This window comes from Myiozetetes cayanensis, unplaced genomic scaffold (assembly GCF_022539395.1).
Source record: "Myiozetetes cayanensis isolate MyiCay16 unplaced genomic scaffold, myiCay2020 scf35, whole genome shotgun sequence".
In the NCBI taxonomy this organism is placed as follows: domain Eukaryota; kingdom Metazoa; phylum Chordata; class Aves; order Passeriformes; family Tyrannidae; genus Myiozetetes; species Myiozetetes cayanensis.
Genome location: NW_026087577.1, coordinates 1,101,990 through 1,128,264, shown reverse-complemented (window position 1 = coordinate 1,128,264; position 26,275 = coordinate 1,101,990). Strand labels below are relative to the sequence as shown.

Here is a 26,275-nt window from a genome sequence, read left to right as displayed (position 1 = left end):
CCCAGCACTGGGGGTTGCTGGGGCATCACCCTTGCCCGTGACACGACAGGGGTGACAGCGGGAACAGCAGGACAGGGCCACCACAGCCCTGGACACCCATATCTGGGGGGGTCTTGGGGTCACTTGAGCCCCCCAACCCCATAACATGACTGGGGAAGGCACCATCTCCACAGGGCAGAGCATTGGTCCCATGGGATTGGGATTTTTAGGGGGTTCTGTCCCCCACGTGTCTCACGGGGTGTCTCCAAAAGGGACACGGTGGCAGCCCAGCCACCCTCCCAGTCTGCATGGCTGGGAGCCTACTGGTCCCAGTGAGAAGAGTGGGAGGGAAGCTCCAGGTCTCTGTGGCAGCTCAGGGAATACTCTGAAACCCAGGAATAAAATCCTTTCCCTCCAAATTCCCTCTCAGCAGGGCAAAGTGGGATTTGGGGAGAGCCAGTGCCATCTCTACCCATCAGCCGATGCCATCTCATGCCCCGACCACACTCCCAGTTGCCCCCCAAAAACAGGGCACAAAAAAATAGGGTTTAAATACGAATTTCCCAAGGTGGGAAAAAACCCCCCTGCTCCCCAAAAAAATGGGGGAAAAAAAATGGTGTTTGGGAATTCAAGTTCAAAACACTTTTATTAATTAACATTTCTAGCTTGGCTTTGGTTCCCTCAGAAAGTAGCAAAGGACATTCAGGGGGACCCCCTTTTCCTTAAAAAAAAAAAAAAAAAAAAGGACAAAAAAACAGATCAAAACCAGTTTGGTTTGGAACAACTTTATACAAACAAACCTTATGTACACTCACTTTTTTTCCCCCAAACACCCCTATTTATATAAGGCAACATAAATAAGGTCCCCGGGACTGTACAACACGTATGAACACTCCTTAAAATGGCACTTTCTGCTTAAAAAAATAGCATTATTCTCTTAAAAAATAGGAAAGAGTTTGTGTTTTTTTCCTCCCTTAAAATATGTTGTCGATTTAGTTAAAAAATAGGCATTTTTTTGTCATTCCTTAACCCACACCCAGAGGCACTGCCAGAAAACGGAGATTGACACGACTTTCCTCTTTCAAAAATAACTTAAACCATTCCTGAACTGTTTAAATATTAAAATAATCCCCCACCCACTTTTTATTTAATTTTAAATAACCACCTTATTGTCTGAGAATCGTCCCGGGGGATTCCCATGGATCTGCCGGGCTGAGGGTCCTGGGTTTGCTCCCGTGGGGTGTCCGTCACCCCCCCAAATCACTCCCACTCCTTGGATTTTGGAGCCAGGGCGAAGCACATCCCGCTCCTCCGGCATCGGCTACCACCTGGGACACCGTGTCCTCCATCCCGATGGAATGTGGGTGCTCCGGGTGCCCCTCTTGGGTGGCCACTCCTGTTCGGGGGTCACTCAGTGAGGTGACCCCAAAAGGCAAAGCTCCAGCAGCGGGCTGAGGCCCTTGAGGGGGCCAGTTTTATTAGAGGGGAGGGTGATGGAAAAAAAAAAAAAAAAAAAAAGTAGAAGAATTCTCCACCTTTTTCCCGTGCTGGTAGCAGAGAATTTGAACCCTTTGCAGTCCTCTGGTTCCTGAGATGAGCAGGGAGAGGGGAGGTGTGTGTCTAGGGGTACGTGTACACGGGTGTCCTCTCCTTTCCTTTTTTTTTTTCTTAAAAAAAAAAAAAAAAAAAAAAAGAGGAAAAAGCAAAAAGTAGGGGGGAAAAAAAAGGAGGCAAAGGAGTTCTGCCACTGTCTCTCAGCACTTGTTCTCCCTGTTAGTAGACCGCGCCAGTGTTTGGGGGCCCGGGGGAGGTGTGATGCATCGTGGTGGCCGGTTGTGCCTGGTGGGGTCCGTGGGGTCCGCTGAGGGGTTGTGGGTGGTACCACGGGTTGTGCTCCTCCAGAAATCCGGGCGAGGAGCTGTAGGGAAGTGGCTGCGGGAGCGGGGTCCGGCCCGTCGCGCTGCCGTGCGAGTTACTGTCCCAGACGGCCGGCGAGGGGGGCGAGTTGCAGGCCATGGAGTCGCTGTTGTTGGGGCTGTGCTCCAGAGGCACCTCGCCGTTCTTGTACAGCTTCTTGAACTTGGAACGGCGGTTCTGGAACCAAATCTTCACCTGAGGGAGGGAGGGACAGGCGTCAGAGTCCTGGTGTGGAACTGCGGGTGTGGGATGGATGGGGAGAGCGGGAGAGGAGGCGGGGTGGCGTGGGGAGCTCGGGCATGAGGGAAGGGGTAAGTGACGTGGGCATCACAGGGACCCCAGAGACATAGGAAAGCACCTGGAATTTGGGTGTTTTGGGGATCTCAGAGACACGGGAAAGGAGGAGGGATGTGACTGTCACAGGGATCCCAGAGGCAGGAGAAGGAATAAGGGACGTGGGTGTCTTGGGGACCCAGGGACACGATGCACCACAGGAATAAGGGTGCCATGGGAAGCTTGGACACATTACGTGCCACTGAAAGGCGCCCAGGACATGGGCACCATGGGGACCCCACACGGTGAGTGGCAGTAAGCCCCTGGGGACGCGGGTGTTGTGGGGACCCGGGACACACGGTGGGTGCATCATGGGAAATCACCCGGGATGTGGGTGTCGCAGAGAGCACGGACACTTGATGCTCTGCGGGAAGCACCCATGGGATGGGTGTCGTGGGGACCCCCCTGGGTACACGGGTGTCACAGGAAGCCCCCCTGGGGACACGGGCGTCGCGGGGAGCCCGTCACTGGGTGCATCGCGCCGGGCGTCGGGAGCGTGCCGGGGCTGGGTGAGGCGGCGCTGGACGCGCTCGGCCCCCGCGGGGACGGGGTGGGGGCGGTGGTGGTTGTCACCCAAACAGGATGTCCCTCTGGGAGCGGGTGACGCGCTCCGTCAGCCCTTTGCCGAGTGTCCCCGATTGCTTCATCGCCCAAGGCAGGAGGAGGAGGAGGAGAAGGAGGTGGAGGAAGGCCGAGTGCTGGGAGCGCCGCGCCAAGGGCGGCACAAGGGCGCCGGCGCCGGCCCGCAGGCAGGGAGGGCACCCGGGCCGGGCTGCGGGGGAGTCACACGCTGCAGGGACAGTGGTGACAACCCACTCCCCTCCCACCAGCACATCCGCCGGGACAGTTTGTCCCCTCGCAGGGCAGAACCCCAAAAACAAGGGGTTAGCCCCGACTCTGGGTGGTTCGTGGGGAGGAGAAGCCCGTCCCGCACGTCCCTGCTCTTCCAGTCCAGCCTGAACTGCCACCCCAGCGCAGGGTCCCAGTGGGGTGTGGAGCCGGTCCCCAAATCCTTTCTCTCTGCCTGAGCCAAGCGGGACGGGTAGTCGGGGAGCCTCGGGAAGTCCAGACGGGAGGAACAGGGTTCGGCCCCATGTCCCGGTGCTCCTGCTGGACTTGGGACCAGGACTCGGTGTCAGGATGAGGCGTCCTGAGCACCCCATCCCAAGCACCCCATCCCGAGTGTCCCATCCTGCCCAGGACTTGGTGCCTCGCATTCCCGGGAAACTGGGTTCACTGCTGACCCAGGACATTCCCAGGCACCAGAGCAGGATTCAGCCCCCAACCCTTGGGATGCCTGAGCAGAGTGAGGTCTGGGATGGTGCCAGCTCCAAAGAGAGGAGGATAAACCCCAAAACTGGGGAGTGGGGCATGGCTGGGGTTTGTCTCCTCTCCCTGCTCCTTCCCTCCTCTCCAATTTTCCCTTGGCACAGCACATCTGCTCTGCGTGGGGAAATCTTCTTTGCACTCAAGAACAGCTGGGGACTATCCATTGCTGAAGACCCCCAGACCCTCTCTGAGCTGCCTGGGAACAGAACTCCCTCCCAACTCGCTTCCAGTTTGCGATTGCAAGGAGCAGGGCAGCTCTGGCTCCCCCTCTGCCAATCCCTCCTGGTCGGGAATTGGGGTGTTGGGGCGGGGGGGGCGGGATCTCAGTCCTTACCTGGGTCTGGGTGAGCCCCAGCTGGGCAGCCAGTTCAGCCCGCTCAGGCAGCGCCAGGTACTGGGCCTTCTGGAATCGGCGTTGCAGGGCAGCCAGTTGGTAACTGGAGTAGATGGTGCGGGGCTTGCGGATCTTCTTGGGTTTCCCATTGACCATCCGCACCTCTGGCTCCGGCTCCTCCTTCACCGAGACTGGGCAGAGAGCACAGGGGTGAGGTGGGTGGGTGGAGGGGTCCCAGCGTAGACATCCCCTATCCCAACTCAGTGTCATCCCGCTCCGGGTGCTGGCACTACCCCATCCCCTGGAATATCCCCTGGAACAGCCCCAGACGCTGCTTCCAGCACAGATCTATCCCACTGCATCCCCTCAGCAGCTCCGGGAATGCCAGAGGGGGCTGAGCTTTGCCCCAACATCTGCCAGCAACAACAACACCCCGACCCCAACTTGGGGACAACTTAGACACGCACGACTCCACAAAACTCCCTCTGGAATCCCAAGGGCACGACCCCCTTTGCCCACAGCATCCTACCTGCTTCTTGTGCCGGGAGCTGCTGGTCCCTGAAGTGGCTGTACTGGCGGTAGGAAGGGTTGTAGGAATAGTCGGATTTGGGCGAGTAGGTGCCGGTGGCACCGATGCCGTTGAGGTTGAATTGGTGGTAGGGGTAGTGGCTCACGGGCTGGCTGTAGGACTGGCCCGGGTAGTAGTCGTGCTGGCTGGTGTAGTAGCCCAAATCGGTGACGGAGGACTCTGGTAAGGTGGGAGAGTCCTTGGAGGCGGCATGGCAGCTCAGCGAGCCCGACAGGTCCGTGAGGATGCTGGAAAGCTTCTTATCGAAAGAGCCGCTCATCGCTGGCACTTGGGAGGGGGGAGCTGCCTGCCTGGCTGGGGACCCCCAACCTGGCAGCTCCGCTGCCGCGTCAGGCCTGGCGTATCCGGAGCTGGATCCTGCGCTGCAGCTCTTTGCGAGAAGCAACCGAAGAGACTGTGCCCAAACCTCCGGCCCCGGCCGCCTGCTTAAAGCCTTTAATTAGGGAGCAGGGCAGGGTGGGTGCGCATTCCGATTGGCTCCAGAAATATTGCCTGGGAGGCAAAATAGGCTCCTGCCTCCTCCTGTGTGGGTTCTTTTTTATTTTTTTTTTCTCGCTCACTTCTTTTTTTTTTTTTTTCCTCCCTTCTTTCCCTCTCTCAAGAAACAACAAAGAGTGGGTGAAGGAGTAAATACAGGGCGCAGGGTCCTGTGTGCAGGAAGGGGGGACCCTGGGGATGCAGGGGGCACTGTGGTGGTCAGGGGAGGGTTTGGTTTGCAAGGGGACTTTTGGGGTTGTGGGGGGGATTTGGAGGATTTGAGGGGGGGATGCTTGTTGGGTGGCAGGGAAGGTTGGGGATTGGGAGTAGGATGGATCCATGCTTGGGGCTGGGGGGCTCCAGGGGTGTGTTTGTGGTGTCCTCCCTTCTCCCCAGCTCCCACCTTCTCCCAGCAGTGACTCCCACTCCAACACCATCCCCAAGGCATAGCCCCCCTATCCTCATGGAGCAGAGGAAGGACCCTCACCTACCCCAAAACTTGCCATGCTGCACCTGCCCTGTGGGTACCTCGGGGTAGTAACAGTCCCTGGTTCTGGGGGGACACCCCCCTCCGCTCCTCAGGGCTCCATGTCTCTCTCCCACCCCTAGTCTGGGCCCTGCCCCCGCCACTGCCCTCAGAGACCCCCTAGCAGCATCGCCTAACTCAGGGTCCCGAGCCAACCCTGGTCACCCCCGGCCACTCCCGGGGCTGCCCCCAGCCACGCGGGGGAGGGGGCTTTGGGAGAGGGGCTTTTGTCTGGGAGAGGGGAGTCTCTGCTTCTGCAGGCAAGTCTTTACCCTGAGATGGGGGGGTTGGAAGGAGGCTGCGGGTCCTTAAGCCTGGCGGGGGTCTCACCCTCCTGACCCCCTGTGTGTCCCCCCGGCCCCGGGATTGTCCCCCCCGGAGCTCCCCGGGCCCCTCCGACCCCGCACTGCGGTGCAACGGCACCACCTGACGGACACAGCGGGAACTGCGTCCCCGCCGGGCCCAGGCTTCGAGTCCCGGAGCCACCGCCACGCCGGGCCCGCGAGGAAAACGGGACAATCTTCGGGAATGTGGAGAGACTGCGAATAGAAAGAGTGGGATGGGAATGGGAATAGGGCTAGGAACAAAGAATAGGGATAGAGGTAGGGATAGGAGTGGCAGTAGGAATAGGAATAAGCAGAAAAATGAGTGAATAGAAATAGAATTAGGAATAGGGATAGGGATAGGAATAGGAATAGGAATAGGAATAGGAATAGGAATAGGAATAGGAATAGGAATAGGAATAGGAATAGGAATAGGAGTGGCAGTAGGAACAGGAATAAGTAGGAAAACGAGTGAATAGAAACAGGATTAGGAAGAGAAATAAATAGGAATAGGAGTAAGAATAAATAGGAACAGGAATAAGAATAGGAATAGGGAGAAATAGAAATAGGAACAGGAATAAATAGGATTAGGAAAAGGAATAAATATGGATAGGAATAGGGATAAATTGGAAGAGGAATAGGAATGTGAGGAGAAATAGAATTAGAAGTAGGAATAAGACTCAAAGCAGGAATAGGATTAGAAGTAGGAATAGAAATAGGAGTAAGAATAGGAAAAAGAGAAGTAAAAATAATAGAAATAGAAACAAAAATATAGAAATAGAAATATTGAAGTAGAAATAATAGAAATAAATAGAACTGGAGATGAATGCTGGAGGGAAGCAGGAGCCTCTGCAGGAGGCAAAGCATGACCCCAAAGCATGGAGAATGGCACAGACTCGCTTCCCACATGGGAATTGTAACTGAGGATTTGAGGAATTCATTCCAAGGGGACAGAAGTGTCTGGGCCAAGCCTAGGCCTGGAAGCTATGTGGGGCGTCCTTGGGGAGTGTTCCCAGGGTCCCGACGAGCAGCACGGACATCCCTGGCTCCCTGGTCTGGCTGTCCCCCTCCAGCCGGACTGTCACTGGGGCCAGTTCCTCCCGGGAGCGGGATATACCGGCAGGAAAAGCTGGTTGGGAAGCTGGAGGCCGGGGAGGGAGGCTGGGGAGTGGGGCACAAGCAGGGAGCAGGTCCGTGCAGTCCTGAACCAGTCTGTGACTGGGAGGCACTGGGGCTGCTGGAGGCTGTTTGGCCAGGCTGACGCTTGTGGAGCCCCAAATCCAGGAGTTCATGGATGGGGGAAGGGGATGGGGGGGACTTGGGGGGTGCAGTCTGAGTGAACTGGGACACTGTGAGGGCGGCAGAAGTCACCACATTGGGGCACCCGGGGGTCTCTGTGGGTGGGTGCTGGGGCAGGGCTGACTACGGGGTCAGGTCAGCACCCCCCTACTGTTCCCTGTGCCCTCCACAAGCTTGAGGGCCTCCCCATACCCCCCATAGGGTTGGAGGGACGCCACCCCCTTCCACTCCACAAGGTGGAAGTGATCCCCCTGTTCCCCCTACAAGGCTGAAGAGATCCCCCCATTTCCCCTACAAGGCTGAAGGAATCCCCCTGTCTCCCCTACAAGGCTGGAGGGTTTTCCTCCCTCATGGCCCCCAAAAGGTTGGAGGGGTCCCTTCATGTGCCCTCCTAAGGCTGGAGGGGTTCTCCCCCATAGTCCCCTGAAGGTTGAAGGGTCCCCCTGTGCCCCCCAACCCCCTTAGGGGGGGTCTCGCTTGGAAACGCCCCCCGAGCCCGGCAGAGCCCACAGGGGACCCCGCGTGTACCCCCAGCTCTGCCACAGCCGCGGGGGAAGGGTGTGTCGATGGGGGCGCGGCCGATTGACCTCCCGATCCCAAATGTCCTTGAGCATCCCTGGGGGAACGGCGTCATCTAGTGGCTTGTTGGGGTAATGACACCCCTGTGCGGTGATGGCATTTTTGGGGCACCAGGGACGGAGGGCAGGGACGAGGGAAAAGGGATAGGGAGACAAGGGACAAAGGACAGGAGATTGGGAGGGGGTATGGGGGACAAGGGACACGGGACAAAGGACAGGAGATAGGGACGGGAAATGAGGGACAGGGGACTGGGGACAAGGGACAGGAGATGGGGAGAGGAGTAAAGGAGTCTGGGGGACAAGAGACAGGGAACGAGGGACGGGGGACATGGGACAAGGGCCAAGTCCCTGTGCCGCCGCCGGCAGCGCTGCCCGTGGCACTGTCACCTTGTGCTGTCACTCTTTCCAGTGACACGGCACAGTGGCTCGGGACATCGGGGCGGGGGACACAGGACATCCTGCAGCCCCCCCAGCCCAGACCACCCCACCCACGGGTTTCCTGGCACGGGTGGGAGCGGCGCGGTGGCTCCCGGTGACCTCAGCCGGGGTCGGGGACGGGGACGATGGCTGTCACTGCCTCCACCCCTCGGCAGGGAAGTGGTGATGCTGCGGCTGCGGTCGCGTCCCAAGGGCCACCGCGGTGTCCCCGTCGCGGTCACGGTGGGGACGGGACCGTTCCACGGCACAGCCGCTCTCGGGGTCCCGCCTGTAACGGGGCAGGGGCTGTCCCATTCCATGGGGGTCCCATCCCATGGTGGGGGTTCCCTCCTCGAGGGACCATCCCATGGGTTGTCCTAAACTGGGAGTCCCATCCTGGGGATTCTATCCTATGGAGGGTCCTAATTTGGAGTGGGAGAGAGGGGGATGCGGGGAAACGGGGGGGACACACCACTCGGCTCCTCCCACGTGGGCGTGAGGGGGGTCAGCGGAATGGAGGGACGCGAGGTGATGCTCTCACGTGGGTTTGGGGGGGAAACTGCGGACTGGGGTCGGGATGTGGGGGGACTCAGTGACCCCGCGTGGGCCTTGGGGGCGACCTGCGGGGGGCGGGAGGAACTCGGCATGGTACCCCACGCGGTGCCAAACATGGGCGTGGGGACTGCATATTTGGGGCGGGGTGAGGTGTCCTCGCGTGGGCGTGGGGACTGCGAATTGCGGAGGGGGGGCCACGTCCCCTCGCTTGAGTATGGGGGGGGGGACACACCTGGAGAGGGAGGAGGACACATGGGTGTGTCCGCGTGCCCCCTCCCTCCCCTCACCTGCGCAGGCAGGTACGCAGGGTTGGTGATAGGCGAAGGGGGTGTGAAGGGGTGGGGGGTGGAGGGGTGCGGTCCCTTTAAAGGGGCAATGCCAAGCCCCGCCCCCGCCCCCGGCCCCGCCCCCGGAGCGTACCGGGCCCGGTGGGGCGGCAGCCGCGGCTACGGCGGCCGGTGCGGGACATGGCGCGGCGCCGCCACCGCCCGCTGCTGCTGCTGCCGCCGCTCCTGCCGCCCTTCCCGGCGCTGCTGCTCGGGCTCGGCCCGGTGCTGCTCGGAGCCGCCGCCGCCTTCAACCTGGACCGCACCTTCCCCGTCCTCAAGGAGGGGGGCCCCGCCGGCGCCTTGTTCGGCTTCTCGGTGGCGCTGCACCGGCAGACGGAGCAGAGGGAGCGCAGCTTGTGAGCGCGGGGAGGGGAACCCGGTGATGCGGGGAGGGGGGCTTTTTGAGCGTGCTTGGGGTTCCCGTGTGGTGCGGGAGAGAGGAGAGGTTTACCTGTGCAGGACCCCCCCATAGGGGGAGGGTCCCCCGTGGGATGGGGGAGAGCGGGGAGGGGTCCTCCGGGGGGGGAATATGGAGTGGGTGCGATGCCCCATGGGATCGCGGTGGGGGAAGGCGAGAAGAGGTTTTACCGGTGGGGTGGGGGCGTCCCCGTGAAGTGGGGGAGGGTTTAAGGATAGAGGGGTCCCCCGTGGGATGGGATGTCCAGGGTGGTTGGACCCCCGTGAGCTGGGGAAGAGCGGAGAGAGGTTTACTTGTGAGGTTTGTGGGGGAGTCCCCCGTAGGGGAAGGGTCCCCCGTGGGTGGAGAGGAGTTGTGAGTGGTCCCCGTGAGGGTCTGGGTCGACCGTGGGGTGGGGAAGAGCTGGGCGTGTCCCCCGTGGGGGGGTTGAGGGGTCCCCCGATGGGATGAAGGTCCCACGTGGGGTGGCGGAGGTTCCGATGGAATAGAGAAAGTGAGGGATCCCTCGTGGTAGTGGGAGGTCCGTGTGTGAGGGCAAAGGTCCCGATCCCACCGCCGTGGGGGCGGGGATGCACCTGGAGAAGGAGGAGGTGGGAGGGGGGCGCCCCGGGGGGCCCAGGTGCTGGGGTGGGGGTGGTGTCCCTCATGACCCAGAGCCCAGGTGAGGAGGGGTCCGTGCTCTACAGTGGCTCCTCGGGGGCTTATCCCTCCCTTCTTTGCACCCAGCTGTTGGTAGCGGTCTCGGCCTGCACCGACCCTCCCGGGGGCGGTTGCGAAGCCCCTCGTGTCCCCCCCTCGGCTCCAGCCGCTCCTGGCGAGGAGGCCCCATTCCCATTCCCGGGGAACCTGTTGGACTGTGGTTCCTGCTGCCAGGCAAAGCCCCAACAAAAGCCCTTTTCAGCCGGAGCATTCCCCGTGAGATCCCACCGCTGTCAGCCGCCGTGTCCCCCCACTGTCCCCCGCCCTGCCAGTCTCCCCCTTCCCCACCTCCGACATCCCTATCCCCCATCCTTCTGGCCGGCGATTCCAGCCTCGTGTCCCTGCGGGGGATAACGCTCCTCCGCAGGGGTTGGGCTGGGATTTTCCCGCTCAAGGGCACAGATTTTTTGCTGGATCACCCTCTCGTGGAACTCCCAGCTCCAGAGGGGTTCTTGGGAGATCCGGAGGGCTCCTTTTTTTTTTTTACTTTCCGTGGGGAAGGGACTGGCAGCAGCTGCTTGGACGGGAGGCATGTGCTGCTCTGCATTCCAGAGATGCATTTTGGCCCGCCGGCCCCGCCGTGGGATGGGTTGTTGTTGCTCCTGTCCGGGAGGGAGTGAAGCTGTTCCCTGCGGAGCAGCTGGTGGGGTTCAGGACCCCTCCTCCCCCACGGGGGACACGCTGGCTCCCACCCAGGGCCGCGTTCTCCCTGCTCCGGTGCCATGGGAGCAGCTGCCCAGGGGGCACTGAGCCCCAGCTCGGTCCTGGCTGGCACCGGGACAGATTAGCTCGTGTCTCCCCGAGTGGCTCGGGGCGGAATTTTGGGGGGCTTTGGCCCCCCTTGGCAGGGACCTGCGATCTCCCCACCTGTGCCACGTGGCCCATACGAGTCCCGGCGTGATGCGGGTGGGGTGGAGGCTCTGCCATCTGTGGGGGAAAGGCTTCAGGGCCGGGATCCCGCCGGGAATTTGCACCCCCGTCCCCCTGGGAGCCCTTTGCTGCCCGTCCCCGTGGTAGGGGGGCTGGAATGGCGTGGGGTTCTCTCGATCCACGGGGGTGTTGCCCCAAAACTGGGATGTCAGAGCCGTTTTGGGTGGGTGTGGTGGGGTGGGACCAGTGCAGGGGTGCCCCCCTGAGCGCCCCTATCCTTCCCCTTTCCGACCTGCAGCCCCATGGGGATGCCCCCACTCCCCCGTCACCCCGGTGCCGGATGAAGGCTCCCCTGCCCTCTGCCCACAGGTGCAGGGTGGGGACAGGAAAGGGACGTTTCCTGCCACCGTCATCCCTGATATGGCCCGCGGGGAGGGGGGGTGTCCGTGCTTCTTTTCGGGGGGTTCACCCCGTGCCCCTCGCTGCGAGGTTCCTAGTGGGATGACAGCGGGGACAAGAGGGATGCTTTGGAGCGCCGCTGGCATTCCCAGCCTTCCGGTGGGGTGTGGAGAGCCGCTTCCCGGGCGGGCGCTGGCGAGGGGCCAGGCTGGCACGGCACGGTCCTCCCCTACCCCTCCTTTCTCATTCCACCCCCAGCGTGTTTTTCGTGTACCATGCAAAGATTTGTTTGCTCGCCCCTCCCCTGGCCAGGTGAATGCGAGCTGGAAGCGAGGGTGTTTATCAGCCTTGCCGAGATTAGGAAACTCCTTCTGCTGCCCGTGTCCGGCCGCTCCCGTGGGCTCCGGCCGCTCCCCTGGGCTCCCGCTGGGGGAGCTGGTTTGGCTTGTGCTGGTGGCACCCGGCGAATCCAACCCTTCCCTGAAAAACGTAGTGGAAACTGAGGCACGGAGCATCCGTTCCATGAAAACCAAAGACGCCCCCGAATCTGCAGCCAGGGGGAGGCAGCACCCACATCTGCCCCACCCCGTGCATGCCTCAGTTTCCCTCTGTATGTGCCTGGTGCTCGGGGGTCTTCCTGCTCCCAGCTGGATGGTGAGGAGGAGATCGCTCTCCTGGCTGGATTCCCGGTTTTCCCTCCCCCTCGGCTGGGATTTTGTGGATTGCTGGAGCTGGCTGAGCTCCCCCTGCCTTGGCCCGAGTCCACCGGGGTCCTCTGGGGCTGCGGCTGCTTGGCAGGCGGGGTGGGGGGGCGGATGCGGGGCCAGCATCCCGAGGATCATCCATCCGTCCCTCCGTCTCTCTGTCCAGCCATCCCTCGTGGCTTCCAGGAGCTGTTGCCCCCTCTCCCGCCTCCTTTCAGGAGGGGGCATCAGTGGATTTGCATGCTCAGGGCCTCCCTGTTTTAAGTAGAGTGGCACTGAGGGACAGTCCTCCCCCCGGAGCCTTGGGGTGGGTGGGATATGCTGGAGATCCCTGTCGGATGCTGCTTTTAGGGGCTTAGAGGGGTTGTTTGGGATCCCTCTTGGAGCTGAACTCTCAAACCTTGAGCATTCCCCAGCCCCAGTATGGGGTGGGGAAGTTTGGGGAGGGTCCACTGTGCCCTTCCTGCTTCTGCCCAGGGTAGGGGGGAGCGGAATGGGGTGCGGTGTGGAACCCCCCCTCCCCATCCTGCCTGCTCCTCCCCTCCTGGCAGATGGATGATGTGCTCCCCACACTGCCCAGCTGCTCCCTGGGGAGGGGGCTCTGGGGCTGGGAGGCTGTGCTGCTGTTGGGAGGAGTACAGGTCCCCCCTACCATTACAGTCCATGCTGTGGTGTCTGGGTGGGATCCTCTGCCACCCCAGGAGTGGCCTCATTTTGGGGTCCTGGTGCCCAGACCCTCCCACAGCTCCCCCTTCCATCTCAGCCAGTGCTGGCAGGGAGCCTCCCCCCTCCCACTGCTGTCCAACCCCCCAGTTTACCGGGGCGGATTAGGACAGAGCACGGCCTCACATTCCTGCTTCCCTCCCTTCCCGGCCTCCCCCTCGCGCTGCTGTTTGACCATCTCCAGCATAATCTCAGCTCCTTGTCCCCTCACCCCAGCGGGACCAGTGCCACAAACTGGTCCCAGCCTCCCAGGGTGGGAGGTCCAGTATCCCAACCTCTGGCTCTCCAGGTAGCTGGGGGGGCACGTGGCACCTTGTGGTGGGGGATGCCCGTGGATGCCCCCCGTGTCTCTGATGGGACTCCGAAGCCCCCAGCATCCCACACTCCCCCTTTTCCCAGGAGCAGAGCCTGCGGGTGGGCTGCCGTGCCGGGAAGTCTTGGCTGGAAGCAGCAGGATGCCGGAGCTGCTTGGCTTGGGTGGGCTCCCCCCCGCCCAGGACCTGTGGGCTGTGGGGATCCACAGTGGTTAGGAATGGTGGGCGTCTGGCTGAGCCAGGACCACTGGAGGAGCCTGGGGGCACTCCCTGCCCATGGCCCCCATGGGGCAGTACCCAAGGGCTGCGGGTCCCGCTGGGGTGTGGGAGCAGGTTTTCCCCCACCCCGGGTTCTCCCTCCAGCCCTGAGTCACAGCAGCTGCACTGAGTCACTTCCCCTCCAGGTAAGGGGACAATGGTGCCCCTTGTGCCCCCCTCCTGTGTGGTAGGGGGGAGAGGGGGGAAGATCCCTTTGTGCCAAGCTGCAAAAAGTCAGGAGGCATCATCCCCCGTTATTCCCTTCCCTTCACAGCCAGTGGCTCCCGCTTTCCCAGGAGCAGCTGGCATCCCCATCCTGGCATTCCTGGGAGGGGGCAGACACCCCTATGTGGGGTGAGCAACGCTGTGTCTCCCCCCCCAGCCTGCAGCATGGGGCTGACTCAACCAGAGCGGTGCCGCCAGCGGGCCCCGTCACGGGCCAGGCGGGTGCGGGGGGGCCCCGACGTGCCGGGGCAGGGGCTGCCTGAGGCCCCACATTCCTCCTGCGCCTGGGCTTGGAGTCAGCCCGCCCGGACGTGCCCGCGCTCCCGGCCCCGCATTGCTCAGCCTTCCCGGCACTCCCTGCCCGCTGGCGACGGGATGAGGCCAGTGGGATTTGTCCCTGTCCTCGCTGGTGGCTGCACTGGAGACTGACCAGCTCATTAGCCCGGTGTGCCCTCACCAGTGGCCATGTCAGTGAGAGGGCGACAGCAGGATTTGTCTCTGTCCTCGCTGGTGGCCCTGCTGAGGACTGGACAGCTTGTTACTCCAGTGCCTTGTGACAAGGTCCCCATCTCCCTGCCACCAGGAAGGGGGCTGGCGGGATGGGGACAGTGGGATTTATCCCTGTCCTCACTAGTGGCACTGCTGAGGACTGAGCAGCTCGTTACCCCAGTGCCTTCTGACAAGGTCGCCATCCTATCACTACCCTTCCCAGTGTCAGTGGGATGGGATCAGCAGGATTTGTCCCTGGCCTCGCTGGTGGTCCTGCTGAGGACTGACCAGCTCGTTGCCCCCGTGATCAGGTCTGGGGGCTGCAGCCACTACCTGGGTGCCGTGTCCCCCCCACGTGTCCCGCCTACCAGGAGGGACGCACTTCCTCTGCCAGTGCGGCCTCCTCCACGCCATTGTCCTTGCGATCCCAAAGGAATTCCCGGCGGAAAGGCTGGCCTTTGCAGAACCCCCTGCGCACACTGAGTCCTCCTGCCAGCCCCCAGCCCCAGGTCCTGTGCCTGCTGCTGCCGGGGGTCCCTGGCATCTCCCTGGGGGTGGGGGGTTCAGGTATGTGTGGGGTCCTTTCAGCATCACCGTAGGGCACTGTGGAGTGAGTGCTGCATCCAGTCTGGAATGTCAATGCCCCCCGCCCTGTGTGGCACTGCCATGACTCAGCCGGGCTGTCCCTGCCATTCCAGGGGTCTGAGTCACCCCCAGAACAGCGCTGCTTTCCTTGCGATGCCCCGATGCTGCCCGGATGCCTCATGGGATGAGGGGATCTCATCCCAGCTCTCCGTCCCCATCCCGGGGGGTTGTCCCGGCGTTCCCTGGCACGCAGGGATCGGCCTGTCCACCGGACACACCACAGCTGTGCCGGGGGCTGTGCCGGGGGGGAAGCTGTGGCCCCGCTCCCGGCTCAAAGGTTGGCTGGGAAGGGCTGTGGGTGTTTACACAGACATGGGGGCCCTGGGGCTGGCGATGGGGTGCTGAGCAAACCCCTCACCCCAGTTTTGTTTTCCCTGAGGTTTGTGAGGTCAGCTTGACCCCTTCTTCTTGCACCCCACTGTACACCAGGATCGGGGGCTCAGCCGTGAGCCTGGGCTGGGATCTGACTTGGGAAGGAGGGGGTGAGGGGTGAATCCATCAGTCTGTCCCCCCGTCTTCTGAGTGGGACGCAGTGTCCTTGTGTCCCAGTTCTGGAGATGGGGCTGGGGGTCTGCTGCCCCCTGTAATTTGGGCTCAGCCATGAGCCTGGGCTGGAATCAAGTCTGGGAAGGAGTGAGCAAGGAGTGAATCCATCACTCTGTGCCCCCTGTCCTCTCAGACCTTTCAGCTCCTTGTGTCCCAGCTCTGGAGATCAAGCTGGGGGGCTGCTGCCCCCCATAATTTGGGGGTCAAGGTGTCATATGCTCGAGGTAACCTCTGAGCACCTCCTCACCCCAACCCCCCTCCCCAGGGGATGCCTGGTTTTGCACCCCCTAAAATGAGCTGGACTTTCTTGGGGCAGATGGACCTGCTCCCCCCAACCCACTCATCTCCCTCTCTCTACCTCCCCAGGCTGCTGGTGGGGGCCCCCCGAGACGCGGAGCCCGTGAATGGGACCCGGACGGGTGCCGTCTACGCCTGTCCCCTCACCGCCTCCACCCGCGACTGCCAGCGCCTCGACATTGAGCTCAAGGGTATGACAGCACTCCAGGGCACCCCAACCCCCCTCTGGGAACGGGGGGCCCCATTCTCACGCCGTGCCTTCCCTTTCCCCCCAGATGAACCAGACAAGGCCATCATCGATGACATGTGGCTGGGGGTGACGGTGGCCAGCCAGCGGCAGCGGGCAGGGAGGGTACTGGTGAGTCCCCGTGCACACGTGTGTGCCACCACCCAGCTGCCGCTGGGCACAGCTACACAGGGATACTAGGGAGCTGCCAGCACTTCCTCATGGGGCTGGCACGTGTCCCCGGCATGGTGGCACCAGGCAGAGGTGCTATGGGAGTCCCCTGTCGCCTCTGTGTCCCCTGGAGTGGGCACTGTGGGGTGACAGGTGGTGGGTGCTGGTAGGGGTGAAATGAAGCTCTCGGGAGCATCCTGGGTGGCAAGACAACATCCAGCTCTATAGACCCTCACATCCTATAGACCCTCCTCCCGTGGAGACCCTCCTACCCTACAGAGCATCACATTTTATAGACCCTCACACCCCTCAGAGCCTCGTATAGACCCTTGTATCCTATAGACTCTCACACTGTATAGAACACTTAGAGATCCTCACATCCTATAAACCTTCATACCCTATAGATCATCTATAGAGCCTCACACCCTATGGAGCACCTATAGACCCCTACACCCTCCAAACTCTCTATAGAACACTTAGAGACTCTCACACCCTATGGATCCTCATACCCTGTAGGTCATCTATGGAGCACCTATAGAGGACTACACCCTATAGATCCCCAAACCCTACACGCCTCCCAGCCAGGGCACTTCCCTCTCTCCATCCTGACATGGGGCTCAGGATGAGGGGTTCCCTCTCCCTTTTGGGGTGCTGAGTGGCACCTGCTGTGCCCACAGGCTTGTGCCCACCGCTACACCAAGGTGCTGTGGTCAGGCAGCGAGGACCAGCGGCGCATGGTGGGCCGGTGCTACGTGCGGGGCAATGACCTGCGGCTGGACCTGAGCGACGAGTGGCAGACGTACCACCACGAGATGTGCAACGCCAACACTGACAGCGATGAGACCGGCATGTGCCAGATGGGCACCAGCGCTGGCTTCACCACCAACATCATCTACTTTGGCGCACCCGGCGCCTACAACTGGCAGGGTGAGGGCGGCTGGGGAGGGCAGGGGCGGTGCCCTCTTCCCGGGTGCCCAAACCCATGTGCACCTCCTTCCCCATGGTCCCTGTATCCCCACGGGCACCTCCATCCCTGGGATGCCCATATTTCTCTGGGCACCACCGTGGGCACTTCCTTCCCCACGGTGCCTGTACCCCCCACGGGCATCCCATTCCTTGTGGTGCCTGTACCCCCATGTGCACCCCTTTCCCCAGGGTGCCTGTAACTCCATGGGGACCCCTTTCCTGGGATGCCCCTATTCCTCTAGGCACCACTGTGGGACCCCCTTCCCCACTGTGCCTGTACCCCCATGAGTCCCCCCTTCTCTGAGGGGGTGCCCCTATTCCTCTGGGCACCACCGTGAGACCCTTCTCCTCTCCCTGGGTGCCCATATCCCCATGAGGACCCCCATGAGCACCCCCTCCCTCATGGTACCTATGCCTCTATGGGACCCCCTTCCCCAGAGTACCCACACCCCCATGGACACCCTGTGCACATGGATGTATTTGCACACACACGCGTGTGGCCACACGTGTGCTCACGTGCCAGGGGAGAGGTGCCAAGGAAGGGGAGAGGGGCTACCCCCCTGCTGCTGTGGGGTTGACCCCCCTCACTGTCCCAGGCACTGACTACATGTTGCAGCGGGAGATGTGGGACCTGCATGACTTCTCCTTCCCCAACCAGAAGAACGGCAACACCTATATAGGTGGAGCAGCAGGGCAGGGGGGGCCTCCGTGGGGGGTGGGATCGGGATGAGGAGGAGTTCTGGGGGCTGTGAGTTTAGGGGGAATGTTGGAGGTGGATGTTAAAGGGGTGGGAGGAGTTTAGAGAGGCTTGGAGACCCCCTGGGAATGGTGTGAGTGGGGGGCAGTGCTGGCACTGTGGTGACATCAGGGTGTTTAGGAGGCTTGAGGGGTGTCATGGAGAGTAGATTTGGGATAGGAGAAGGTTTGGGGGGGTGTAGGTTTAGGGGGAATCTTGAGGGTGGATATTAAAGGGGTGAGGGTCCCAGGGGTAGTGGGAGTGGGTTGCAGTGGTGATATTGGGGTGACACCAGGATATTCAAGTGGCTGGAGAGGGTCATGGAGGGGATTTGGGGTGAGGAGGAGGTTTGGGGGGTGTGGGTTTAGGGGTAACCTCGGAGGTGGATGTTAAAGACACTGGGGCATTCAGGAGGATCAGGGTGGAGGGATATGGGGTCTGGGGATGTTGGGGGAGACTTGGAGATGCCCCGGGATGGTGTGAGTGGGACACAGTGATGGCACGTGGTAACATCAGGGTGTTTAGGGAGCTTAAGGGGGGGTCATGGAGGGGGGAGTTGGGTAGGAGGAGGTTTGGGGAGGTGCAGATTTAGGGACAACCTTTGGGGTGGACGTTAAACAGGGGGAGGGGTTTGGGAGGCTTGGAGACCCAGGTGGTGACACCAGGGTGTTTGGGGAGCTGCAGGGGCTCCGGGTGGGGGACATGGGGTGTGTGGGTGTTTGGGGTGGGGGGACACAGGGTGTGGGGTTGTCGGGGGATCCATGCTGCCCCCCTGACCGTGGGGCTGGCACAGGATACACGGCCGAGGTGGGCAGCGCGGTGCTGCAGCAGGACGCGGTGACCATGGTGACAGGCGCCCCCCGGTACCAGCACACGGGCGCCGTGTACCTGCTGAGCCGCAGCCCCCAGCAGAGCCTGCACAGGAGCCTCCTGCTCCCCGGCCCCCAGGTCGGCTCCTACTTCGGCAGCGCCATCGCCCTGGCAGACCTCAACAACGACGGGTGAGGGCGGCCAGGGCGCGAGGGGGGCGGGACCACCCAGCCCGCGGGGCGTGGAGGGCTCACCTGGGGCGTCCTGCGGCTCAGCTGAGCTGCGACCCCTTAGCTCTGCGGGTGGGGGGCTCCCCTCGGGCATCCTGCAGCTCGCAGGGGTGGGGGTTTCACCCGGGGCATCCTGCAGCTCACCTGGAGTCTCTGTGGGTCCTCTCATGGTGGGCATAGCTCTGGGGGTGGGGAGGTGTTTTAGGGAAGTCCTGTTTTTACGGCTCGAGGGGGGTCTCCACCACTCCAGATGTGTTGGGGCGGGGTTGTGTCACAGCCCCCAGCCCCGACCACCCCCTTGTCCCCACAGGTGGCAGGACCTGGTGGTGGGGGCCCCCTACTACTTCGAGAGGAAGCAGGAGGTGGGGGGCGCAGTGTACGTGTACATGAATGAGGTGGGGGGCTTCCAGCTGCACCCCAGCCTGGTCCTCACCGGCCCCAGCTACTCCGGGTTCGGCTTCGCCCTGGCCAGCATTGGGGATGTCAACCAGGATGGATTCCAGGGTGAGGGGCTGGGCACTGCTCTCTGAGGGGAGCCATGGCAGGGGCTCTTCAGCTCCCCCACTGGAGGGGCTGTAGGGGGTCCCTGGAGAGGTTTGGGGTGAAGAGATGGAGATGAGGGTGCATTTAAGGTGGGGGGGGAGGGGCTTGAGGAGGTGTGGGTGACCCTATTCCCGGGAGGCTGACCCTGCTCTTCTCCCCCCAGATATCGCTGTGGGGGCTCCTTTTGAGGGGTATGGGAAGGTCTACATCTACCACAGCAGTGCTGAGGGGCTGCAGGACAAACCCCGACAGGTAATGGCTTCATGGGGATCCCTTCATTGGGGTGTCAGGGCTCCAGATCCCCTCACTGAGGGGACTGAGGGGGTGTCAAGGCTCCTAATCCCCTCACTGGGTTGTCAGGGTTCCAGATACCCCCCAAGCATCCCATGCTCCAGGGTGGGATGCAGTGGGTCAGTCCCTGGATCCATGAGGCTGGTGAGCAACGGGTGACACCCCCTTGCCCCCACCAATCCAGGTGATCAGCGGATCAGACGTGGGCCCCACCAAAATAAAGACCTTTGGGTACTCACTGAGTGGGGGGCTGGACGTGGATGACAATTCCTACCCGGATCTCCTGGTGGGCAGCTTGAATGAGCGGATCATCCTGCTCAGGTACAGGGGCAGGGGGACAGGGACAGGCATCCTGCACTCCCTGCCACCCCCAAGGGTGGGCACAGAACAGGGCTCAGCCAAAATCCACCTCTGCCCAGAGCTCGCCCTGTGATCAACATCCTGGACAAGGCCTTCACAGTGACCCCCAGCAAGGTGGACCCTGCGCAGTGCACAGAGAAGTCCTGGTGAGGCCCCCCCCCGGGTCACCCAGTGCCATCTGTGCTGCTGGTGGCACACCTGGCCCCACTCATGGCCCCTTTGCCTCCCCAGCATCACGGTGACCCTCTGCTTCTCCTACAACCAGAGCGCAGGGGACCCCAAGTACCAGGAGAGGATCAGTGAGTGCGGGGGGTGCGGGGGTGGCAGTGGGTCGCCCCTCCGGTACTCCTGCAGGGGGATGACATCTAGGGGAGGACGTGCACACCTGTGGGGTGCACGCACGTGTGTCACACCCTGGCCCTGCACTCCTCACAGCCCTGGAGTACACGCTGGAGGCGGACAAGGACCGGCACCCTCCCAGGGTGAGGTTTGCGGGGTCCCCGTCTGCCACCTACACCGGCAGCTTCACCATGCCCGACGATCGCTGCCAGGCCCGGGAGCTCCTGCTGCTGGTGAGCGTGTGGAACTGCACGTGCACGCCCGTGTCTGAGGCTGGAGCTGCGGGACGGGCTTCTGGGGGGTGGGGACAGGGATGGTGGGAATGGCAGGCTCGGGAAAGCGCAGAATCCCACCTTCTCTCCACTCCATCCCTCCCTTCTCTTCCCCTCCCCTTTCTTCCTCTCCTCTCTCTCCCCCTTCCATTCCTTCTCTGCATTCCTCCGTCCTTCCATTCCTTCTCTCTCCACCCATCTCTTCACCCTCTCTCCCTCTCTCCTCCCCTCCCTTCTCTCTCCCTCCTCCCTCTCCCTCCCTCCATTGCCTCTCTACATCCTTCCCTCTCTCCTTCATTCCCTCCCTCCCTCCTGTGATGAGTTTGTTGGCTCTCACAGCAGGCTATGAGTAGGAGTGGGTACCCCAAAAGTGTCTGGGGGCTGCCTGGCCGTGGTTGGAGCTGCAGTGGGGGGCCAGGGAGGGATCTGTGAGGGGCATTTTTGTGACTCCCACCACCCCTCAGGACAATATCCGGGACAAGCTGCACCCCATCGTGCTCTCCATGAACTACTCGCTGCAGGAGAAGCCCAGAACATTCCAGCTGGGCCCCCACTCTCTCGATTCCTTCCCTGTCCTCAACCAGGACCAGTCCCATGAGAATGAGACCAAGGTGTGCCAGTGGGAAGGGGTATTCTGGGGTGTCCTGGGGTGCCACAGGGGCTCACAGGGACTTCCCTGTCCCTCCAGATCGAGTTCCAGAAGGAATGTGGCTCTGACAACGAGTGCTACAGCAACCTCCAGCTCCAGAGCAGCTTTGTCACCGACCAGAACCAGCCCCTGCCCAGGTGACAGCGGGGCCCCCCGTGTCCCCACCCACCCTAGGAGGGGTCCCCATCCCGTTCGGATGCGCTGAGCCTCCCCTCCATGCGCAGGTTGAACGGGACCCAGGTGCTGCAGTACAGCCGGGATGTGAGGAAGCTCTACCTGAGCATCAACATCACCAATGTGCCTACCACCCCCTCCAACGGCGAGGATGCTCACGAGGCCCTGCTGAACGTCACCGTGCCCCCCAGCCTGCTGCCCTCCTCCGTCCGCCCAGTATGTGGGGGGGGACCCCTCAGACCCCTCCCCAGCTCAGGGAGGCACTAGGAGCAAGGTGGGCTTTGCCAGGATGTTCCTCACCCTCCTCCTCTCCCCGCAGAGCGGAGCCTGCACGTTTGGGGATACCGTACTGTGCGAGCTGGGAAATCCTTTTAAGAGGAACCAGAGGGTGAGTGCTCCCCTCCTATCCACTCCCCAGCCTGTTTTGGAGGGTCAGCAGGCAGGTGGAGGTCTGGCTGAGCTGCTCCACGTCCCCTCTGGGTGCAGGCAGAGCTGATCATCACCTTCGAGGCCATTGGGATCATGCTGGACACGCGGGAGGTCTTGGTGTGGCTGGATCTGTCCACGTGAGTGTGAATGCCCTGGGAAGAGTCGGGGCATGGTGGGCAGGATAGTGAATCCCACCTTCCCCTGGGAGGGTGGTGGCTATTGGGATGTGGGAGATGCTGATCCTGGTGCCTTGGCAGGCAGAGCACCCAGGAGGACCTGCAGCCCGTGCTGGCCAAGCTGCTGGTGGACTACAGCATCCAGTCCTCACTGAGCACGTGAGTGCAGCTGGAGTGTCCCCCCACACCCCTTGGTGTTGCCCCCACCCCTCTGTATCCCCTCCATCCCCTGAGATCCCTCCCACCCCTCTGTGTCCCCCCCACCTGAGTTCGGCTGTGTCGGGAGCGGGCACAGCCCTTCTGTGTCGCAGGAATGGGGCAGGGGGCTGCCCCCTCTGCGCCCAGCGCCATTCCTGTCCCCCTTCCCATTCCCAGAGCCTCCTCCCATGTCCAGTCCTACTTCAGTGGGGTGGTGGTGGGCGAGTCAGCCATGAAGCAGGAGCAGGATGTGGGCAGCCCCCTCACCTTCGACTTCCAGGTGAGCTGGTGGTGGCCGGTGCTGGAGGGGGGGCGGATTTGGGAACGCTGGTCTCCACCTCCCGCTCTGCTCCGCAGGTGACCACCAAGGGCGAATCCCTGGGCTCCTTGGGCACCATCCTGCTGGGGTTTGAGTGGCCCTATGAGATCCCCAATGGCAAATGGCTCCTCTACCCCACTGAGATCGTGGTCAATGGTAACAAGAGCTGCCAGCCCCCTGGGGGGGTCATCAACCCCCTCAACCTCACTGTGAGTCACCCACTGCTTGGCCCTGTGTCCCTCCCCCCCTCCCTGGCTCCTTCCAGTCCCACAGAGCTGCCTGGGCTCTGATGGGGCTCGTGTCCCCCTCCCCTCCAGCTCCTGGAGGACCAGGCTCTATCCCGGCGGAGACGGGAGCTGGAGCCCCCTGAGCCGGCAGAGCCCCCCATCACCTTGGCCACTGCCAAGAAAGCCAAGTCAGAGACGGTGCTGGTGAGTAGAGGGTGAGGGGGGGTCCAGCAGGACCTCTGTTCCTGCTGTTTCTTGGCACCAATGCGGTGCTCTGGGGACTCGGTGGCCCCCTGACCTGCCCCGTGTCCCCCAGAGCTGCTCCAAGGGCACCGCGCGCTGTGTGTGGTTCGAGTGCCCCCTGCCCCGCACCCAGCACCCCAACACCTTCATCCTGCGGGCCCGAGTCTGGAACAGCACCTTCATCGAGGTCAGTGTCTGGGGGGGGCTGCAGGGGGAAGGCAGGGCTGGGCTGGGCCTGTAGGGATGGGCTTAAATAGGGCACTGAGTTTGCCGGGTCTTGGCTCAGAAGATGACACCCATCTGTGTGTGTGTCCTCCTCCATCATCTGTGTCCTCCCCACATGGTGTGACCTCCCCTCTGTCATCCTTGTGTCTACCATCCGTCATCCATGTGTGTCCCTTTCCATCATCCATGTATGTTCCCACCATCAATGTCCCTCCCCTCCATCATCCCTGTGTCCCCCATCATCCACATGTCCCCTAATCATCCATGTCCCCCACCTGATCATCCATGTCCTCTGTCATCTGTGTCCCCCCATCCCTCATCCATGTGTTCCCCCTCTGTGTCCCCCGTGTCCCCCCTCTGTGTCCCCCATGTCCCAGGAGTTCCGGGACTTTGACCGGGTGAAGGTGACGGGCACTGCAACGCTGTTCCTGCGCTCCCATGTCCCCACCATCACCATGAGGAACCACACTGTACGGGTGAGCGGCGCCAGGGCCCTTTCTGGGACACACTGGGACACGTTGGAACCCACTGGGACACACTGGGAGCTCTGTGCCCCAACAAGGCTCTTCCCAACCCTTCCAGTTCTCTGTGGACGTGGACTCAGAGCTGCAGGAGGAGCAGCCAGCTGAGATTGCGCTGTGGCTGGTGCTGGTGTCGGTGGCGGCCGGCCTGCTGCTGCTGGGGATTATCATCCTGCTCCTTTGGAAGGTGAGGGGGGACCTGGATTCCCTTCCCAGGAAGGAGGGGGTGTGCTGAGACCTCACAGGCTCATGTCACTGGTGGCTGCCATCCTCCCTGCCTGGTGAGGGATGATAGGGAGTGGTGGGTGGAAGGTTCTCTCCCCAGCTGGAAGGTGCTCCCATGGGTGGAAGGTGCCCCCCAGGAGGAAGATTTTTCCCCCCCATCCGGAAGGTGGCCAGCTGCAGAGCAATGAGGAAGAGGAGCACAGAGATTCCCAACTTCCCTCGGGGTGCAAAACCTTTTGAGATCCACAAAAACACCCACCCAAAGCAGGGCTGGATGATGGCACCTCCTTCCCCGTTGGCTCCCACCATCCCCTGTGCTGCAGGGACTGGAGGACCCCTGCAGTCTCCTGGGGACCCCTGCGTTCTCCTGGGGACCCCCCCAGCTCACAGGAGATCCCTCAGCTCCTTGAAGCCCCCACTTTCTGCCCAGGAGGGTGTGAGTGGGTCTGTAGGACCACCCACTTCGCAGGCACTCTGGGGAGCATCTCACCCTCCGGAGGGCGACCAGGAGCCCCCCAGCCCCTCTCCAGCCCCCCCTGACCCCTGTCCCCTTCCTCACAGTGCGGGTTCTTCCGGCGGGCCAACACCCGGGCCATGTACGAGGCTAAGGGGCAGAAGGCGGAGATGAGGATCCAGCCGTCGGAAACCGAGCGGCTGACGGACGACTACTAACGGGGGGGCACCCCCACTGCCCCCCCGGGGCCCCCGCGCCGCCCGCTTGGTAATGCCAGCGGCATCCTCCTCCTCCTCCTCTCTTCCTCCTCTGTCCTATAGGGTCGCTGTAGGGCGCGGGGTCTCTCCGAGCGGCTCCAGGAACTGCTGCTCCCTTTGCCTCTGCTCTTCGCTGCCTTGTTGGGGGGTCTTTCTCCTTCTCTCCAGCCCTAACCAGCCCCACACTGACTCCCGGCCCCTCTGTTCCCCCCCACTCCCCAGTGTGACTTCTTCCAGCGGACCCGCTACTACCGGATCATGCCCAAGTACCACGCGGTGAGGATCCGGCAGGAGCAGCGCTACCAGCCCGGGGGACTCCTGCCCCACCGCCGCAAGAAGCACTGGGTGACCAAGTGGCAGGAGCCGGAGAAGTACTACTGATCCCCTGACTCCCCCTTTCCCCCGGACCCCCAGGGGGCTCTGACTTTGCACAAGTGCATTTCCCCCCCAGCCTGCCCCTTCCCCGATCCCCCCCACCTTCGGACGCGGCCGCATCCGGCATTGGCTTCTGCACCTTCCTCTTGCACGCTCGTGCCTTGCACGCTGAGGGGGGAGACCCCCCAAATGTGCCCCCCTTCCTCCTGTCGTGTTCCCCCACGTGCTGCTGGGCTCACCGAGTGCCTTCACACTCCTCTCGTGTGTTCCAGACACTGGGACACGTCCTGACACGTGGGGACATGTCCTCACACGCCAGGGCACGCTCGCCCCCCTCCCCTCCTCACTGGATGTGGGATCCCACTGCTTTCACCCCCGGGCTGGGGGCTTTGGGAACTCGTTCCTTCCTCCCCTCTCTCCCTCCTCCTCCTCCTCTTCCTCCTCCCCTGTGTGTTCACCCCGTGTTCGGACGCAGCTTTGGCTTAGGAGGGGGGCAGAGCATCAGGCCGTGTGTCCGCCCCCCATCCCCTGCCCTCACCCCCGCGGGGTGTTGAGTTATTCCGTGTCTCTCGGCCGTGTTTTCGTGTTGAGTCCCAGCGTCCCGTCGGTACTTGGGGGTGGATGGGGAGGAGGGGGTCCTGCACCCCCCCAGCCCCAACTCCCCACCGAGGCCAAATAAAGCCTCCCTCCGGGATTTGTAACTTCGTGTCCCCTCCGTGTCTTGGCTGACAAGTGATGGGGGGGTGGTCGGAGGCGGGGGAAGGGGGCTATTTCGGGGGGTAATAGGTAGGGGGGGGAATAACACCGCAGGGGTAATACCGGGTCTGGGTTGGGCTCAAACCCCCTCAACCACCGGACAGGGATCTGGGGTGGGCTCCGACCCACCCAATCCCCCAGAGAGGCTTCTGGGGGCGTCCCAGGCCCCGGGGGCGCGGCGAGCGCAGAGAGGCGTGGCGACCCCAGCTATGGAGGCGGGACCCACAGCAAGGCGAGCGATGATTGGCGGCGGGGCGGTGATTGACAGTGGGGCGGGACCATCCCTGAGGCAAAATTTGCATAAAGGAGGGCGGGCCTTCCCTCAGAGCGGGTGCTGATTGGCCTCGGGGCGCTGGTTGACAGCGGGGCGGGACCAGCGGCGAGGCGGTATTAGCATGGAGAGGGGCGGGTCCTGCGGCAGAGCGGGCGCTGATTGGCGGCGGGGAGGTGATTGACAGCGGGGTGTGTTGTTTGCGCGCGGCGCGGCGGGGGCGGGGCCGGGCCCGGGGCGGCGGGGCCGGTTCGGGGGTC

General features: G+C 62.4%; 2 protein-coding genes across 3 annotated transcripts; one reads left to right on the top strand and one right to left on the bottom strand.

Moving 5' to 3' along the window:
* Nucleotides 1-1,752: 1,752 nt before the first annotated feature.
* On the bottom strand, nucleotides 1,753-4,748 carry DLX3 (distal-less homeobox 3). Its single transcript, XM_050327972.1, has 3 exons — nucleotides 4,422-4,748; nucleotides 3,893-4,083; nucleotides 1,753-2,091 (listed from the first exon to the last, which is right to left on the bottom strand). The coding sequence occupies exons 1-3, from the start codon at nucleotides 4,738-4,740 to the stop codon at nucleotides 1,753-1,755; spliced, it is 849 nt and encodes a 282-aa protein (XP_050183929.1). The 5' UTR covers nucleotides 4,741-4,748.
* A 4,344-nt stretch (nucleotides 4,749-9,092) lies between these two features.
* Nucleotides 9,093-25,689, top strand: ITGA3 (integrin subunit alpha 3). 2 transcript variants are annotated; one of them, XM_050327910.1, is made up of 26 exons: nucleotides 9,093-9,341; nucleotides 15,642-15,763; nucleotides 15,848-15,930; nucleotides 16,647-16,896; nucleotides 17,532-17,615; nucleotides 18,465-18,672; nucleotides 19,022-19,215; nucleotides 19,418-19,506; nucleotides 19,730-19,866; nucleotides 19,965-20,051; nucleotides 20,137-20,204; nucleotides 20,341-20,477; nucleotides 20,981-21,127; nucleotides 21,205-21,302; nucleotides 21,390-21,555; nucleotides 21,659-21,727; nucleotides 21,826-21,905; nucleotides 22,026-22,103; nucleotides 22,320-22,422; nucleotides 22,500-22,670; nucleotides 22,779-22,892; nucleotides 23,005-23,118; nucleotides 23,534-23,632; nucleotides 23,739-23,864; nucleotides 24,464-24,623; nucleotides 24,836-24,983. In XM_050327910.1, the coding sequence occupies exons 1-25, from the start codon at nucleotides 9,124-9,126 to the stop codon at nucleotides 24,572-24,574; spliced, it is 3,153 nt and encodes a 1,050-aa protein (XP_050183867.1). In that variant the 5' UTR covers nucleotides 9,093-9,123; the 3' UTR covers nucleotides 24,575-24,623; nucleotides 24,836-24,983. The 2 variants fall into 2 exon arrangements, with proteins under 2 accessions (XP_050183867.1, XP_050183866.1); XM_050327909.1 differs by lacking the exon at nucleotides 24,464-24,623 and having other exon boundaries at nucleotides 24,836-25,689.
* Nucleotides 25,690-26,275: the final 586 nt, after the last annotated feature.